Source organism: Sturnira hondurensis, unplaced genomic scaffold (genome assembly GCF_014824575.4).
Source record: "Sturnira hondurensis isolate 20B ecotype Veracruz unplaced genomic scaffold, ASM1482457v3 Scaffold0006413, whole genome shotgun sequence".
Lineage (NCBI taxonomy): Eukaryota > Metazoa > Chordata > Mammalia > Chiroptera > Phyllostomidae > Sturnira > Sturnira hondurensis.
In genome coordinates, this window is record NW_028079044.1 from 26212283 (window position 1) to 26231776 (window position 19494).

Sequence of the window (19494 nt, forward strand, 5' to 3'; positions counted from 1 at the left end):
GGGGGAACGTGGAGACTGGGTATTAATCATGTCAGATTCTCCTCTCTCCTCTGAGGGAGGCCTAGAGCAGTTCCTCGGTCCAGGGAGAGGTTCACTCATTAGGTAATCCAAATTTATGTAAAGGGAGGTAACAGTACTTCTCTTGCACAGTTGCCTGTGAGAACTAAAAATGTTGACTGCCTGGCACCTATATGCCCTCCCATTTATAATCATCTTGTAGAAGTTATGTCCTGAAACCCTAATGTTATCTTCCTACTATTCCAGAGAGGAGAGGTGGACTCCAAGTGTAAGAATGTCCCTCTCTGCAGTAGCTGGGCCTGAGTCCTGGTAGGGCTCTCTCTGAGCTTCACACCCACACCTTCCCAGGCCTCTGGGATTGGTGATGTGCCTGGGGGTCTCTGTCACAGGCCTGTCCTCCAAGAGTCCACTGGTGAGGCAAGATTGGCTCCCACATGTGTCCCGTCCCCAGGGCCTCCCTACTAGAGTGTTCAGTCCTGGCCTGGGGAGGTTAATGGGTTACCAGAGAAGTCACCTGTTTGTAGTGCCCCTCACCCTTGCCCTTGGCCCTTCCTGCACTTCCAGTCTGCTGGGCCAGAGCCCCAGTGCCTCAGCCCAGAGGGGACAATGGAGGGAACCACTGCCGGAGTCCACACCAGAGCCGTGTTCCCATGGGGCAGTGCACACGGCAGTCAGGCCACTGAGCAGGCCAGCTCCTGGCAGGCCCCCGCGCACATAGGAAACCAGACCCAAAGCGCACCTCCTGGGACTCTCAAAGGGAACACTCCCCTTGCACTAACCTAATCAGTGTGTCCGTGTCACTGAAGTTTACACAACTGCAGCTGGGGTTGAACAGGAGACATTTATCTGGCTCCAGCTCTGCTCTAAAGGGAAGCACTCAGCTTGGTAGGATTGGGAAAGATTAAAAATAACTCCTCCATCTTTGTCAAAACTTTGCATCCCACTTGTAACACCCCATTTAGCATCTGGCCTCCCCTCCTGCCCAGGCATCGTCTCATCCCAGTGCTGCTGCTGCCCCAGGGAGGCCTCGGAGATACCGCTGCAGCCGCACACACCTGCAGCCGGAGGGACTGCCTTTCCCCAGCAGGTCGGAGCGTGGGTCCCCCTGCACACGGGTCGCTTTTAGCAGGAACGTAGGTCTCTGGCAGGGAAGTCGTATTAAAGCCATTTGTGAGGCTGCCAGGAGGATCACTTTGATTTATAAAGTATGAATGTTTGCCACATCTGAATTCACAGTGAATGAGTTATTTCCCATATTTTGCTCCAAAGGAGCTTATTACATTCTCAATTCTAGTGTGAAAAATGAATTGCAGAGAAAATATGTCATTTTTCCCAAATGTTGAAAGTGCTGTATTTAAGGTTTCAGTAACCCCTTCCCTTTGGTCCCTTCCAGGCTGGGTGGTTGGATCTCTGGAAATCCTCGGCAGCCCGGCGAGCCTGGTGCGAAGCATCGGCAATGGCGTCGCCGACTTCTTTCGGCTTCCGTACGAGGGGCTGACCCGAGGCCCTGGAGCCTTTGTGAGTGGAGTTTCCAGGGGGACAACGTCGTTTGTAAAACACATTTCCAAAGGTAGTTATTTTGGTTCCTCGTAACAGTGCCTCATTTCATTCCTTCCTGTCTTATTTTTTATTTTTAAAGAACGTGTTTAAGTTCTAAATGCATTTGGTTTGCCTCTAGCTTTGTTTGGCTTGTTAGCTCGCAGTGAAATGTTAGGGTTGTAACAAAGCTCGTATATAATGTCTTATGTTTTAAACAGATCAGCGCTTGCCTGTGTAGTGTGTGAAAATGTTTCAGAAACTTCAGAATTTTAAACCTCCCATTGGGAAAACATGGGCTGGCTCAACTGTTACTCCATGTGATAAATACAGAAATATTAAAGGTGTTCAGGACTTCTGCTACACATCAGAAACCCTACACTGTGTTGCCTCATCGTGTTTTTTTAAATGTAGATTCAGTTGTCATAACTTTTGTGAGGATATGGATGCCGATCGATGCGGAAGCCCATCTGGGGCGAACAGCCGACTGTCCTCCCGCAGGCCACGTACACAGTGCCATCTTGTGGCCCAGACCGGCCACCAGGCACAGAAGCCCAACCCCTGCCCTGTACATGAAGGGGGCTGTTTTCTTTTCATCCGTGTGTTTGCTTGACGGTATTTTGGTCATGTTGGCAGTGACTCGGGAACTAACAAGGGCCATCTGAGTCGCTTTTTCTTCTCGGCAGGAGGCAGAGAAAACAGGGCAAAGGGCTTCTCCCCCATCAGAGGCTTTTATGAGCAGGCAGGTTATAGAAGTCTCTAGAAGGCCTCAAAAGACAACTTGGGCTTGAAATACGAGAACCCATGGTCCCTGGAGGGGGACTGGGCAGAGACCAACAAGAGTAATAAACCGCATTCCCTGGACAACGGCAGGACCACCACCCCACCCCACCCCCACCCCTGAGCCCCGTGGTCCGAGGCCAGGAGCTGAGAGCTGAGCTGCAGGAGCTCGCAGATGAGTCACCACCGGTGGGATTCCCACTCTCCACACTTACCTCTTGGTGGTTCTGTTGTTTTAACTTTAAAATACAACAACCAGCACCTGCTACATTGAAACCCATCGGTAATTCAGCATGCTGACTCGCTGCTTGTCTTTTACACTTGCTCTCTCAGCAAAATCCGTGTGGTTTGTTGGGATCTCTGTGTGTGTGTGTGTGTGTGTGTGTGCACGCACATGTATTTCCTTTTCAGATGACTGGTAAAGATGCATCTGCAAAAATGATGTCGATAACAAATGAGCTAGTTCATTAGCTTCAGAAAGGTGTCCATTGGTATCGTTCAGTTTTGCTTGTTGAAATCTATGCAGACTTTCTGGAGGGGATTCTGAATATCTTGAACAAGAGGCTGACATAGCTTTTCTTAGGGAAAAAAACAGACAGAAGCATGGCTTTCACCTGATTTGTTCCCTTTATTGTCCTCACACTTTTCAGTTAACATCCTGAATATCAAAATTGCACATACTTTTCGTGGCACAATAATCATTTCCTCAAAATGCCAAATGGTAGGCTTCAGCATCTCCTTTTACTATGACTGAAATAATAAGGAGGGAATAATTTGTAGTCCTGGAGTAGAAGCCTTTCTTTGCGATCTGTCAAAAATTCAGCAGCTCACCTTAACCCTTCAACTCAGAGCAGGCAGACTTTAACCTTCAAAACTGGGCCTTGGTGAGGACTCTGAGACTGTTTTAGCCGAGCCTGGACAATCCAATGGTAGCGCATGACAGTCTCATATGAAACTCTGGACATTTTTCTGGTGACGGAGGTCATCCTACCCCTTTGGAGGAGTGCCACCACCAGTGTAAGCGAGTGCTAATTGTCACCTCATTTTCGCAAGGTTCGTGCTTCCAACTGCCCAAGAGGAAGCCACCGTCCCTCACCATCTGGGCACACCCAGTATGTGATGATGGGGAGAATGACGTGCTCCCACGGGCCCGGGGGACCACTCTCCCTGAGTCCCCGACATACGTGACCAGGAGGCCAACCCACGTGCTCTTGTGCCCGCAGGTACCCTCACCTCCATCACCAACCTGGCCACGAGCCTGGCCCGGAACATGGACCGGCTGTCGCTGGATGAGGAGCACTACCACCGGCAGGAGGAGTGGCGGCGGCAGCTCCCGGAGAGTCTGGGCGAGGGGCTCCGGCAGGGCCTGTCCCGGCTGGGCATCAGCCTGCTCGGTAAGGGGCTGCGGGGACGCGTGCTCAGGGTGCCCTCTGGCTCTGGCGAGGAGCACGGCCTCCCGGGACGTGGGTGGTTGGAAAGTTCACGTCCTTTCTGTAGACAAAGCTGAGGCCCAGAGAAGATATGGCACTTACCCTGGTGCCCGCCATGAGTCCCTGAGGCTCAGGGACAGGACATGGCCGTGACAGGGCCGTCCTGTCTGACGAGAAGGTCGCCTGTGCAAGTGCCCTGCTCTGGCTTCCTTTGCCTCTAGTGTGAAGCGTCTCTCTGGCCTCCTCCAGGCTCTGCTCCCTAAACGGAATCATGCCATGGAAGACCCCCTGCACACGGGGGTGTGAGCTCAAGGGCGGCAGCACACGGCCCTGTGCTTGTTAAAGGGAGTCCCAGGTACGCGCGAGCCTGGCCTCTGCACACCACCTGCTTCGGTTCAAGAGGCACTTGATCACCTTGCGCTGGTCGTGTAAACCTCAGTGAGGAGCACACTGTTTGCTTTTTTTTTTTTTTTAAGAATGCCGGATCAGTCTGACTCAGGATAATTATCATTTGTTGAGTTGCCAGATGGTATAGTTAGAGGTGAAGATTGCTGTGGTATTTCCAAATATTACGAATGTTTGAAGAATAAGTTGCTTTGGAAAAATCTATAAAAAGGAGGCTTCAGAACTGAACTTTTGCAGAGCAGGATTTTCAAGGGTATTTTTTGTTTATTTGTTTGCAAAGGAATTTAAAACTGTATTGCTTGGCAGCAGGCCTGCCCGGCATCTGAAGGAGTGTGCGTCTCACCGAGATCAAAGTGCCCAGTACAGAGAGAGCAGGGGTCAGAAAAGCGGAGCTTGGAAGGATTTGTCCTCCCTCCAGTCTGCCGTTCCAAACACAGCCCCTGCACTCACGGTGCAGCCAGCCGGGGCTCTGAGGGGACCCAGTAAGATGTTACAGGAGCAGGTTAAGCTACTAGAAACTGTTTAAGTCAACATTCGGTGATGCGAGGCATTGTCATTGAATAACGTGTGGAAACTAGAGGCTAACAGCTTGGGGAAGGGACTGCTGGGTAGAGGGGCAACCCCGAAGGCGATGTGGCTATTCTGGGGAGGGGTGGGGTGTGGGGGTGAGCCACAGACCCCTGGCCAGGGTGTTCAGATCCCTTCTTTTTGACCCCCCACAAACAAGTTCTTTTCTGAACCTGGGTCTCTCCGAACCTCAGGGCTGGGGAAACAACTGTTAGAAGTCACGACAGTCAATTGTGTGCCTGGCACAGGGCCTGCGTTTGGTCATCAGAACCCGTCATGATAATACCATGGCAGTAAAAGGACTGTAAGGGTCGCTTGATGTCAAAGAGGGTCACGGGAGCCATGGCAGGCACCTCTTTGCTTCATTTTAGTCCAATGGGTTAAGTTGCTATAACCACAAAAAGTGAGAACCTTGGGTGCCTCGGGTCATTGTTCAGAGTCTGTGGGACCTCTTTATGCTGAGGATTCTGGGCTCTGTGCCCTCTGCTCCAGGCAGGAGAGCTTCCTTCCCTCCATTCGAGCCCTTCTTGGAGGGTGCTCACAGAGGAGACCTGAGCTGGCTGGTGCGTGGCTCTTTCCATCCTGACTAATCTGTTCACCTCCCACCCAGAGAAGCTGGCCTTCACTGCGCAGTTGCCGCTGTATAAAGTCGTGCCTGAGGGTAGGACTCACTTGCAGGGGGAGCCGTGGTTCCACCTTTGCGATGTCACCCTTTGAGGTGTGGCTCCCGTTGTGAACGGAGAGCTTTATGCAAGGGAATCATTTAGTCTGTGGAGACTGCAGAGGGCTCACAGAGTTTTTCTACATATCTGGTCATTTGCAAAAGCCTAGGGCTTCTGGGAGTAATGTAAGTCCCCCCCCCCCCCAGTGTGTGCTGATGGCACCTACAGATGGACGCTGGCCTGGCCCCGGGCCCCCAGGAGCTCTGCTCCCAGCAGCATGCCCTGAGCTCCACGCACACACAGGTGCTCTCAGACACTGGAGTTCACAGTGGGCATCTCAAGGTCAGCCCACACTGGCTTCCTGTCCTCTAAGAATTTAAGAGCTCTCCATGTGCCATGTAATCATGGCGTTATCTCGGGACATCTGGTCCCAGAATTCCCTGATGTGAGGCAAGGAGAGACGGAGAGGAGGACCAACCAAGTCCCCTCACCTGGGAAAGTGCAGATTTGTCACCATTTAATCCACACCCAGAAATGCAATATAGTGCCTAATTGAAGCTAGATCTGTTACTATATAATAGTTTGCAGCCTTTGCTTAGTGAAATCAAAGTGCCAGTTCCTCAGTGCCTTCCTTTACATGACACGGGTGTTGGTGACCTCGTCAGTAGGAATGTATTCATTCACAGAGCACTTCAGGGTGGACGGAGTGCTTTCCCGTCTTACTGGGCCCTCTGACCCCAGGCAGGACGAGAGCCTCGCCTTTCCACATGTCACCCACGGTGCCTGGAAGCAATCAGCATGTGGGGAGACCGAACAATTGAAAGTTCCAGGGTGGGGAAAACACATTTCCCCCAAATGTCAATGAGGTTGTGGGCCCTCCTGACGCTGCTTCGCCCCCATTGAGACACTGTGGAGTGTTAGGAGACACTCGAAAAATCAAAGGGAGTCTTCGGCTGCTGTGCCCAGACACATCGCCTCAGGTCAGCAGGGAAGTGTCAGCTGGCAGGGAGACGCCACTGAAAGATGCCACCGAGGCTCTTGGAGGAGCTCCACCAGTTGTGAACAGCAGAGGCTTTGGAACCGCTCTGTTTCGCCTGCAGAATTGGCACCAGGTTTGACCACATGCATCAGATCCAGGCCTATCCACCCCGCTTTCTACTGCTCCCTAGAGTCCTCTCTGAGAGAGGATGTGAGCCGGTGTCACAGCTCCACTCCACATCCCCTCCCAGACGTGCCTGCTTGCTCATTAATACCACTGGCAGGACATCAGGACTTGCTTGCTTGACCCCACGCTTCTTGTGCTGCTGCCCGACTTCTGAAGCATCGATAGATTTCCCAGCAGCCGCGCCCTCTGTCCTCACAGCTGCTCCTGGGATGCCATGTGGAATTCCAGCAACATAGGCTTCCACCAGATGAACCAGGATGCGCTCCTTCATGGGAGCGAGCAAAGGGCTGTGCACCCAAGAGAGGGCCTCCCGGGCAGTCCTTCTGGTGTCTGCCACTGCCAGCCATTGGCAGGCTGGACTGCAGCCAGGAGGGAATTCAGAAAGACTGCTCCTTCCTTCTCAGCTGGCCAAACTCTGCTGGTCCAAAAAAGCTGACCTCAAGCTGGAATGCCTGGTACACTCCACAGGTCTCATTTGTCTCTGGAATGAGGGGCTGTGTGGTGGGGGCCCAGGGGAGGCCTGTGCCTCTGCTATTGTGATTTGTTTTTTGAAGTGCCCAAAATATAATTACAGTGTGTGGTCAAGGCAGCACCAAAATAACCACGCAGGCAGGACTTTCATAGCCCAGGGACACACCGTGTTTTGCCAGAGACTGGGAGTGGGTTCCAGAAGAGGTGAGGGAGGGCCTTTGTAGTCCCCTGGCTTCAAAGAAAGCCCTTCGCTAAATGAAGGTCCAACAAGGAAACGCCTCCCAGGTTCCTGCCTTGGCAGCCCACGTGGAGCCATGGACACGCCCCTCTGGGGCGCCCCCTTCCTTCCCTGCCTCACCTCGTCACCGCACAGCCGCCTCCATGTGGCCACCCAGCCCGCGGGCCTGATGCCAGCAGACAAGGTTGGGGATCAGTTTCCACTGCCTGAAGCCTTCGAGCAGGTTTCAGTATGTGACAGTAAATAACTTACCGGTTGTGGGGTTTAGCTGGAGTCCACTAATCTGAAGCCCTGGGAGAAGCAGCCCTTCTGTTCTCCAGCTCGCACCTGGTGACCAGGGAGGTGTCGGCGTGAGTGACGGGCCAGCTTGCCTGCTCCCAGGATCGAGTGCTGGGCGATGGCATGCGATCTGGCAGCTTCTCCTCTACCTCTGAGAATCTAACACCTTGTCATGGGGTTCAGGCCTTCCACTTTCGGGGGCTTCCCAAATAGTTTATCTGTCAAAGCATAGTAACTGAGCCTTTCCTTTGGCCAGTGGCTGGACAAAGTGGAAGATCAAAGGGGAGTCTCACTGAGCAACGTGTGTGCACACACACAGGTGGGAGTTAGAGCCCCGTGTGGATGGTCAGCCACGGGCCCGTGGACAGGTGAGGCCTGGCACACAGACAGAAAATGGGAGCGTGTCATCAAAGGAACCACCTGCCCCCCGACTCAGTGTGAATAGACTTACTGGAAATCTGCACTTGAAAAAAGACATTTCCACCACAAATGCAAGCAGTAAATTAATTTATTGATGAGTTTGTAATTATTTACCCCAGTTCTCCTACTCTTAAGCATAGAGACCTGTCAAAGAAATGAGATAATGAAATTACGGAAAGCTGGGGTCATTGATTTCATGCAAGCCGCTCGGAACCGTCTGCTTTGAAATGATTTGAACACCAGTCTTCCCAGGGCTCTTGCTCTCCTAGGCACTGAAGGCGCCTCCACTGTGGCCCCTTCCGTTAATACGTCCCAGCCGCTGACTCCTGACCTCATAGACGGAGAACAGAGCATCAGATTCCTCAGACGGAAAATGGGAGGCGAGCTTCCAGCTCCAGCGCCAGGGTGCGGTGATTTGGGGGCACAGAAACAGTGACCCCTCCACCCTCCTCGCCAGGGTGGCAGGGGTGGGGTGGGCAGCTGTGAGCAGCTTCCTCCGCTTCCTGCATCATTCATTGCATTAGGATTGAGAAGCTCGGGTCAGGCTGGGAAACAGACCTGTCGCCTCCGGTCATTCTCAGTCTGTCTGTGCATAACCCTAACCGGCTCTGTCAGAATTGAGAGGACTGGAGTTCTTGAAGAACATTCCCTCTACAGTTGACCCAAAGGAACTGGCCTTTGGTTTTACTGGATTTTGTTCGATGGAATATTGCTTAAAATTAGCAGGGCATTAACTGAGACCTGGAAATCTCCATCTACCCAAGAGACGTTGAATTAGTGGCAATTGAAATAATGGGATTTGACAAGTACTAAAATTTCTACCGGAGGACTGTGCATTTTCATTAGTCCTAGCAGGTCTGAGTTGAAAACAGAATTCTGTCAGGAATTGTAGTGAAATGTTTACCTCTTATGAGTTAGGGGACCCTCTACTCCATCATGGAAAAAAATCCAGACCGGTGAGGCCTTCACCAGGTCCCATCACTGACCCCTGATAGTGAGAGCAGGGGACAGACCATCCCACGGGGGTGGGGTGGGGGTGGGGCATCAGGGCAGACAGCAGTGAGAGCAGGGGACAGACCATCCCATGGGGGGGCGGGGGGGGCATCAGGGCAGACAGCAGTGAGAGCAGGGTTTCGTGGCCATTCTGAAGTTGAGACTAAGTGGCCAAACCTCAGGTATCGTGAGAGAGAAGGAAGTTTTTCCAGGACTGGCAAAGGGAAGAGCCCGTTCAGTAAACAGCATCAGGGAATGGGTGGGTGGGTTGGTGAGGCTGTGAATCTGACTCCTGGACGCAAATCCTGCCCTGGGCGGGCCTGGGTCGTTTGTGAGCTGGAGAAAAGCTCTGTGCCTCAGTGGCCTTATCTAGGGAGTGAGGATAAAGAACCCGCCTGATTCCTGGGATTGTGTGGATCAATGATCTCCTACCAGCACTGCTCTTAGCAAGGTCCCAGACGCAGAGTGAGCACTCAGATCAGATTAGCACGGTTTAGGGACAAGCTCCCTTCTGAGAGATGCGTCACAAGGCGATTGTGGTGCAAACTCCGTAGATTGCACTTACACACACCTAGGTGGTGCCACCTATTACACACTTCGGCTGCATGGCATCGCCTGTTGCTCCCAGGCTACGAGCCTGCACAGCATGTTGCTGTACGAAATGTTGTCAGTCACAGGAGAAATGGTGCAGTCAGGCGAGTGGGCACCTGAGGTGGATGAGGCTGCTGCTGGTGTGCCGTGATGAGATGCTGCTGTACAGCAGACTTTTTTATCTGAACAGAGTGCACTCTAAAATAATGATAAAAGGCATAATACAGCAGGTCCTAAAAGTCATTTCATTCTAATGGGGGTGAGATGCCATGGGAACTTAACTCTTGTTTATATCACTCAACCTGTGGTAAAATTTGCAGAACCTGGTGATCCCACTACGACCTTAAGTGAGGACCTTACGTAACATAGACCAGTTACATAGTCATTTGCTATTATCAAATGTTCTGTAGTGTACATAATTGGATGTGCTATACCTTTATACGACTGGCAGGCAGGAGGTTCGTTTACACCAGCGTCACCATTAACACACGAGGAATGCACTCCATAACATTACAATGGCTACAGTGTTACTAGATGATAGAATTTTTATAATGGAATTACAATCTTATGGGACTACAGTCACATATGAATTCTGTCATTGACCAAAATGTCATTATGCAGCACTATGTAATAGAAATTATTACTGCCCTAACTGGTGTCACTCAGTGTAGTCAGTGCCAACATGAGAACTGAAGGGTCGCTGGTTTGATTCCCAGTCAGAGCACATGCCTGGGTTGTGGGCCAGGTCCCCAGCTGGGCGTGTGCAAGAGGCAACCAACTGATGTAGCTCTCACACATTGATGTTTCTCTCCCTCTCTTTCTCTCGGCCGCCCCCACCCCCCACCTCTCTAAAAATAAATGTAACCCTGACCAGTGTAGCTCAGTTGGTTTTGGCCTTGTCCCACAAAGTGAGTTGGGCTGGTCGGATTCCCAGTCAGGACACATGCCTGGGTTGTGGGTTCAGTCCCCAGTCAGGCCGCATTTCCCTCTCACATTGGTGTTTCTGTCCTTCTCTTTGTCCCTTCTTTCCCTAAGAATAAATAAACTTAAAAATAAAAAATAAATAAAATATTTTAAAAATGACTATGTCAACAACTACTTATTAAATAATTATCAACTTACTGATGAATGATTGCTCTACTTAAAAGGGACAACACAGAAAGGGGCTGGCCTGTCCACCGTTTTTCATCCTCCTGACCCACTGAACGTGTCTCGGGTGTGTAGGCTCTTTCTTTCCCAGGGACTGAACTGTCCCTTCCAAGCTGCACTGCCTGGTTTCTGGAGAAAGGCATGGGGGTGTCGTGTGGAATAGTCCGTCGTGTAACAAATCCAGAACTGGGCTTCCCAGGGTCCGAGTGCACCAAACCCAGTCTGAACATGGTGTGTGGATGAGACAATAAATGTTTCACTTAAACTTCCCTCAATGTACTTAGGTAACTGGTAAGTAAATGTAATTTAAAGAGCTTCATGAGTGTGGCCTTTCATTTTCAATCCAAATGAAACTATGGCCCAGATGCAAGGTTTTCCCCTTCTCGGAATTTCAAGCCTCAGCCCTTTACCAAGGACTTTTGTTGTTTTTCAGGTGCAATTGCTGGCATAGTCGACCAGCCAATGCAGAACTTCCAGAAAACGTCCGATGCTCACGCTTCAGCAGGACACAAGGCCAAGGGTGTGATCTCCGGCGTGGGGAAAGGGATCATGGGGGTGTTCACGAAACCCATCGGAGGAGCTGCAGAGCTCGTGTCACAGACTGGTTATGGTGAGTTGGGGGACGGCCATCAGGCCAACTCGGGCGCCGCAGGTGGGTTCATGTGATCACACCAAGGGCTCCTGAGATGACCTCGCCCCCCCACGGCAGAGCAGTGAAAAATAAAAGGGATGAGTGTAGTAGTAAAAAGCCGTCCTTCTCACCTCCTTATGCTTATTTACATGAAGAATAGAATCAATCACAAATTATAAAATTACAGAACCAGGAAATCAGTAATTTCAGTATACGTGTATACGTCACAGAATCTTTTAACAATCCATTTAATAAAATAAACTTCACTAAAAATAACCAGTTAGTGGTTGAGGGTAGTATGTAGAATATATTGAAGCACAGAATGGAATTACTACTTTCCAGGTGAGCAGTTTGAAAGGGAAACTAGATTAGTAGGAAGAAAGCCATCTTTAAATTACAATGTATATTTGGAGAAAGAGGAGCGCACACGTGTGTGCACACACCTACATGAGCGTGCTTGGTGCTTGGAGTGGCTTTCTCACCTGCAGACACTGTGCTGCTCCTGCAGCCAGGTCAAGTCTCCTGGCCCTGGCAGCGAAGGTGTGTGGCCTGCAGGTGAACACCCTTGCCCCGAGCAGACAGCAGTGCAGAACTTGGGCTCGCGACACCACTTGGACTTGGCCTCTTCCCGTGCATGTGTGCACACAGAAGAGTAACAGGTGGTAAACATGTCATCCCGTGCTTACTTCCTGTATTCTTAACAGAACACATGCAAATGACTTTCAATGAACGAGTGATCAGAATTGCCACCTTTTCATCCATAATCAGTGTCATCATTTTGGCGATGAAGGAGGCTGTCTGGCCAGTATCACACACTACACGGCTCTCTCCTTTGTCAGACACACAGGCACTCTGCACTCTTCATCTGCCATGAAGTCCAGGGGGCACTTTGCAGTGCAGACATCCTGCCCCTCGGGGGATCTGACCAGAGCAGCCAGATCAGAGCGTAAAAGCAGCGTCTGAGAGGGGGAGAGCAGCCCACGAATGCTCACACTCAGGCAGCCCTTCCGAGAGGCTCCTTGAAGGGACCACACAGACACAAAAGTGCATTCCTCTTTGCTATCCCCTGCCTCCTCCCCCTCTATTCTCACCCACAGGAAACCAACAGAAAGGTCTGCTGCCGCTGTAAGTGGGCACACACTCCCGTACCCAGTGCTTACCCAGGAATAAAAACAGACTACTACTTTTGCTGCAGCCCTCAGTGAGAGACAGTCCCTCAGTGAGGGACAGTGAGGGACACTCAGTGGACTTCATAAATCCCTTTGGTTTTGAAAATGCTGTTGTCCCTCACTCTGCACTTCTCAGGGCTGAGGCACTCCCTTGTGTGAGAGCATCTCAGAACAGGGCCTCACATGGCCTTGTCGGTTTCCATCATTCTTGTAAAACTTTTATTACCACACTGAAGGTTTTACAAACCACTAACTCTTAGTCTAATGACTGCGCCTCGTTTGTAAACATTTACAAGCCCTCAGAAAGCACACACGCTGTACCATCCTTGGTTCTGGAGCGTCTCTTCGGAGGCCTGTGTGGCCGCTCCTGGGTGCCCTCGTTTGGTGTTGGCACCAGGGGAAGCGTGCGATCAACCGGAGGTCCCAAGAGCGCTCATACACGTATGTGGATCCATGTTTAACAGCTGGATTAAGTCACCTAAGTACTGTATGTAAGCAAGCCATGTGCCAGTATGTGCATCTCCTTGTGCATTGTTTTCTGTTACTTAACCAGCCACAGCACCGATAGAGAAGAATTGCAGTATTAAGCAAGAAAGTTAGCTGACAATCTTGACTTTTCATCGCATAAATTGTAAATGATGTGTAAGCTGTTGCCAGGCCCAATACCTCCCAGGAGCATTAGGCTTCCTCTAATTGCCGTTGACGCTCAGACTATAGCTCACTCTGATTTCACTCTGGAGCTAATGTAGGATCACCAGGGTCAAGAGCTCTGCAGTGTTTAATGATTATCTATTCGCTTGCTTCCAAAGTTGTGACATCATGTTGGATCTGTAGCATTTTATGGATGGCTCTAAGCAGATGACATCACTGTAGCATGGAACTGTTTTCCAGAAAACAACTAGTAAAACCTCTTACTTCTCTTACCACAGGTATTTTACACGGAGCTGGACTTTCTCAGCTTCCCAAACAGCGCTACCAGCCGAGCGATCTACATGCTGCCCAGGCTCCAAATAGCCACGTCAAATACATCTGGTAAAATAATCTAGATGCTCCTCAACTGAACATGCGCACTGTATGTTAACAGGCCCTGCTGCTAGGGGAACCCAATAGGAGCCATCGTTTTTAGCATCTCGGGCAAATCAAGGGCATCCTAGAGCCAGAGCAAGTGCCGTCCCCAGATCTGGGCACATACCCTTTCGGAGGATGCACACTGGCAGAGAAACCAGGCACTGTGGGAGGCCCGAGATTGTCTGTGGAACCAATCTTCTGATTAGGGGGCACATCTCTCGGGGGGGGGGGGGAGGAAGTAATTAGAGCTGAGGGAAATCCTCATCCCCACAAGGAGCTGGGCTCTGTTGACCAGAATCTGTTTGAGAATTAAAGTGATGATGACATTTCAAGATCAAAGAATCCCTTGAGGAGCTTTCATGTGAATCGCCCCAACACCAGTACAAATAGTGAGTGTTGGATATTGACCATTTTTGAAACCTGGCTCCTGGCTTTACTTTCTCCTCTGAAACAGGAAAATGCTTCAGTCTCTGGGAAGACCGGAAGTGCACATGGCCTTGGATGTGGTTCTGGTGAGGGGCTCAGGCCAGGAGCACGAAGGATGTTTGCTGCTGACCTCAGAAGTGCTCTTCGTGGTCAGTGTCAGCGAGGACACCCAGCAGCAAGCCTTCCCCATCACAGAGATTGACTGCGCACAGGACAGCAAGCAAAAAAGCCTGCTCAGCGTGCAGCTCAAGCAGCCAAGAGTGACCTGTGATGTGGAGGTACAGTTCAGAAAACAGGGTGAGCAGGGCTAGCTCCCAGCAAAATCGAGATGTGGGCTGACCACTGGTACCAGGCATTCAAGGGCCACTGCAGAAGGGGTGGAGAAAGCCCACGCAGGTGTACATGTGCGCCTCTCACAGGAGACCCCAGCAGTAGCCAAGTGGATTCACAGCCTGGGGCTGAGCCACTGTGTGAGTTCAGCATGGCCTGGCTGTCACAGTGCTGGAGTGGACAGGACAGGTCAACGGAACTCTAAAACAAGCAGGTCTGTATAAGGAACACCAATTCCATGCATCTGCTCCATGAAACAGGCCCGCATCTGTATGTGGCCTGGGCATGGCTGCAGCACATGTGCAGTACAGGAGGTCGGCCATAAAACTGAGGGGTGTCCTGACTCAAACAAGGTATAGGCAGCAGGCCAGATCTTAGCACGTTCCCAGACCAAGAGGTCCGACTCCCTCCCTTCCCATTCCCAAGACTTGAGTTGAGGGGTCAAAATTTGTAAACAGATCTCTCCATCTGCTTCTTGCATTCTGTGTGGCCATGTTCCCTTTCCCATAAGATAGTTTCCCATCCCCTAAGTTCCACAGAGTACCTCCTGTGGATGCCGCTTAGGTTCTTGGGGCAGCTCCTTGGCCACACAACTCCTGAGAATGTGCAGGCTGCTCATTCCTGGCCACACATAGTTGATATGGAATGGATATTCCCCAGGGTCAGAGGTGAACCCTGACAGTGACACCAGCTTCCTGCAGTCCAGCCTGGAAAGCAGGTGCACCCACCGGGAAGTCCCTCTCCACTCCTGCCACCCGACTAACTGCCTGTGCCCTCAGAGCCAACCTCAGAAACAGACATCGCCCGCACGGCAAGATGGGGGTGGGTCGGGGGAGTGGTGAGCTTGCGCGTCCTGACCTGGGGACTGAGCGGCCTCAAGAAAGGACAGCAGACTTGCCTCTAGATCCTGCCTGATCCCTTCTTTCCTTCTTTTCTTCCTGGTATGGGAGCCTGTGTCTCCCTCACACCACTGTTTGGGTAAAATTATCTGAGAAGGTGGAAGGCGGCCAAACATAACAACTGAGATTTCTCTAGTTTCTTGGACCATAATCAGTCGAGCTTTAAGCTGGGGTTTGGCACTAGGACTGCGCTGCTGCTTCAAGTTGATGACTTTCTGGGAATCAACAGAGGTCAGATGTCCAGGCTGACTTTATTACATCTGCCAAAATCCTCTGATCTAGTTGACAATAAAGCACCAGTGATGTGGCTACAGGATTTGGCAGGGGATAGTATCATTATCTTCAAGTCCTTGGTCCTAACGAGAAACTTCCAAGGCCCTGAGGAGTATCTGTGACCATCACTGCTCCTTAGCTGCTTGGGAAATACTTCGAATCCTACAACAGTTGAGACCGGAGATTTATCTTCTGCTGTTGAGCTGCCTCTACTGTCACTTGTGATCCTGCTCTTTGGCTTTTCTGCTTGTGGAGGGTCCCACAGGGAATTCTCGTAGCTGGAGGGATGGGACCTGTTTCTCCACGGGTTAATGAGCTATCTGCAGTCACCACCCCTAGATGCTGCCAAGGCTAATTGAGACCATGCAGTCGGGAGTAGAGGCAGAAGCACCGACTCCACACACCACGCTCCTCTCTGTACTAGTTCTGATTGACGTGCAGGGACCACCTAGGGGTGGGACTAAGGGACAGCTAAAACAGACAGGAAGACAGCAGCACCTGCAGGGCAGCTACGAAAGACAGATGAGCTTGCACAGCAGCACCTGGCACTGGACAGAAAGGGTGGCTGTCCAGCCTGCCTTCAACCTCCAAATGTGCTTCCCCATTGTCTATTCCACTTCCCTCTCCCCCAAACTCCTCATAAAAAAACAGCCGACCCCTTAGTCCTCTGTCCAAAACCTAACCTCCCCCACTCAACCCAAAGGAGATCCAAGCTGCAAAACAAAACACTCCTCCCCCCCCCCCCCGACGGAAACCTCTCCTTAGGAGTGCTGTAGNCCCCCCCCCGGACGGAAACCTCTCCTTAGGAGTGCTGTAGTCCCCGGATTTTCGAGAGGGGGAGGCACGGAGTGGTGCTGCCTGACGCCCTCCGTTTTCCTTGGTGGGCGTGCCCACACCAGTGCACCCACGGCTTCAGGGAAAATGAAGAGCAGTATTTCTAAGATCTCTATGCCTTTTCTGGTTTTCGCTTTAGACGCTAGGAGGCACAGGTCCTTTGAATTTGAAAAGGAATTAATTTGTAGATGACATCATTCAGTCTATTCAAATATGGCAGGATTCAGATCTTTTATAAAACCAGCTTTTGCTTTTCTTGGTTATATGCAGCCATTTTTAGGGTAATAATTGCTTAATATGCCTGGCACATTACTGAAATCCCTTATGAGCAGCTCAAAATGAGTCAGAAGGTCAGTTTATTCCTTGGCCAGATTCCTCTCACAACACAGGCTGGCTTTCCTGTGCTGCTGCTCAGGAGGAGCCGTCAAGACCTTTGTGTATCCAACGCTTTCCAGCTGCATTCTGACCCCAGCCAATGGCATCCGAGCCCTGGCTTTTGCCTGGTGCAGCTTTCATGTGTCAGGGAATCTTTGGGGGCCCTTCATTTCCCTTCCCCAGCTAAGATCGTGAGACCCAAACCCTAGCAGACACCCTACTCACTATTCTGGCAGGCCCCTTCGGCTCTCTACCATCCACTCGCTTTCTGGTGAAGACACCCTCAGCCACACTTGTTTGTGCCCTACACAAGCGTATACAAATTCTTTACACTACTACTTTGAGAACTAAAGAGCCCTCCTTGAAATGTTTTTAGTTCTTCCAGAGTGGTCTTGCAAGCATTTAGCAGGTAAAGGCCGCTGAAAGGGCAGTGGCTACCTGACTCCCACAGACAAGCAGTTACACTGGCAACTTACCACACCCCCGGATGTATGCACACACGAACTAGCTTCAGGGTGGGGAAAATGTATAGCTCCAACTGCCTTTGATGGATGCTTTCTCAGAGAATCTCACTTAGGAACTTAGGTAGTATATCTCATTTCTTTTGAGTTCCACTGAAGATGAGCCAGACTTTTATGAACCATAAATGTACTTTGCATCCTCCTTTTTCCCATAAAAGTTTCCTCTTCCTCTGCCCAGTTTTATTTTCTCTGGCTTTAAATCCTAGCATTTATAAAAACAGTAAATGTTGCAGTTCAAAAGGTATTTTCTTAATGCTGTGTCCAAAGCCACTGGTTTGAAAGAGGTGCTCTGCCCCACTTTTTCTCACTAAAAAGGTTCTGTCTGAAGAAGTGTGCGGAGGCAGGCAGGCAGCTTTTATTTCGGCCAGCTTTTAATGGTGATTAGATTTAAGCAGAGGAAGGGCACCTCTTTGTCCCTGGGCTGGTTAGTAAAGAACAGCGACAGATGTTTTAATAGTTTATAGGTAAAACGTTCTCGTCAGCTTGAAACATGGGAACTGTACATAACACCAAGTCTTTACTCAAAGGCGGCCGTCTTTACATTCTCGTGCCGAGCTCTGAATTTACACTGTGGAAATCGCAGTGTTACCATGCCAGTCAGAGGAAAAGGGAAAGCACTGTTTTGGATAAAGTGGCTTTATTAGATAACCTAAAAATGTATCAGATGGACAAGCAATTTTGTTACGGAAGCCTCCGTAACAAACTCATGAATAGAGTTTGGCAAATAAACAGTCTTTTACCTTTGAACCCCAGGTGGACGGGGTCCGAGAGAGGCTGTCGGAGCAGCAGTACAGCCGACTCGTGGACTACATCACAAAGACGTCCTGCCACCTGGCCCCCAGCTGCTCTTCCTCGCAGACGCCGTGCCCCGTGGTGCCCATGGAACCTCTCCCCTCCACGGTGAAAACGTACCATTACATGGCAGACCCACCTTTTGCTCAAGTCTTCATTAGTAAGTTTACCATGGTGAAAAATAAGGCCCTAAGGAAAGGGTTCCCCTGAGTCCCTCCTCTGAGGCACTGGTTCCTGCCGGTGCGGTTTACCTTTGAGTAAGAAAGCTCTGGCATCTAACACGGACGCGAGGCCAACACTTTTCTGCAGTTACAGTAACTTTCTAGCCTTTTCTAAAATTGATTCAGATTCTTCCTTCTCCCTAAAATTAAGATACTTTAATAAAAGGGAGTGATAAAAAAAACTTCCTTTCCTATTTGGGGTCAACGACTAACTGAATCCTGTAGGTTCCAATCTTACCACAAGTAGAAAATAGTCTCCTTGTTCTCTATTTGCTGAAATTTCAACTGTAATTAGTACCTTTTAACACTCAGCTCTAATGTCAAATGTGGTCAGGCCTTAGAATGGTGACTTTAAAACTTCCTATCTAGGGGCATCTAATTTTAGGCTTAGATATTGTCTTTGCCTGATACCCTCATCTGCAAAAGTTTGGAGTCTTTAGGTGAAATTAAATGTTTAAGAATTTTTTTTAACTTGCTCAATTTGTTACTCATGTGATACTGTTCTTTAAGTGAAATCTGCAGTATAAAGTCTGCATTTTGCTGATGCCTGTATGAAGAATGTTTACTGCCTGCAAACATTCTGATGCCTGTCCAGGTACATTCTGGAAAAACACTTTTCCAGTGTGTTTTACTGGTAAAAGCTTACCGAGTAAATCTTTGTGTCTACCAGTGAAAACAGACCTAAAGTATTCGAGTGAGTCTCTCTATTTCATGAACAAAACACACTACCAGGAACTACTCTGACATTCCCCTATGGAAGGAGTTTAGCAGAATTATTCACACTGGCCTGGTATACTGGAGGGGAGTCCAGAACCCCAATATTAACCTTCATAATGAACCAGACCAAACAGTTTATTTTGCATATAATGATCGGTCTGGCTCTGGGTCACAAAGTATCATTTTAATATTTGGTAAATATCTCAAAGACTGCAGTGAAACACATTTTTACTGACTGATTCTGAACTTGGGCCTACAACCCATCACTTATAATTGTGAGACACTATGAGAATTCAGTTTCAAAGGTCCACTTCAATTTTAAAGATCTTTAAGGTGTCACCTGTTTGTGGGAAATCACTGCACATAGCTGTGTCTGGGAAGCAAGGCTGTCAATGGTCAACCCAGGCTGACTATGAAAATGGTTCCTCCATCGCTTTGCTGTATCATACTTATTTAGGAAACTCAGTTTTACCAATGAACCTCAAGAGTAACTATTTTTAAGAATGTAAATATGTATTAATTCTTGTATCTTTT

At 49.9% G+C, this 19494-nt stretch overlaps 1 protein-coding gene across 3 annotated transcripts in view; it reads left to right on the forward strand.

Moving 5' to 3' along the window:
• VPS13B (vacuolar protein sorting 13 homolog B) overlaps positions 1-18801 on the forward strand; it is a 690921-nt gene extending 672120 nt beyond the window's left edge. For 2 of the 3 annotated variants that reach the window (XM_037048265.1, XM_037048266.1), the window contains exons 57-62: positions 1412-1588; positions 3558-3728; positions 11138-11314; positions 13434-13536; positions 14027-14276; positions 17984-18801. In XM_037048265.1, coding sequence (XP_036904160.1) covers positions 1412-1588; positions 3558-3728; positions 11138-11314; positions 13434-13536; positions 14027-14276; positions 17984-18232 — 1127 coding nt within the window. In that variant the 3' untranslated portion in view covers positions 18233-18801. The remainder of the gene's footprint in view (positions 1-1411; positions 1589-3557; positions 3729-11137; positions 11315-13433; positions 13537-14026; positions 14277-17983) is intronic. The other variant, XM_037048267.1, reaches the window with a different exon arrangement.
• Positions 18802-19494: the final 693 nt, after the last annotated feature.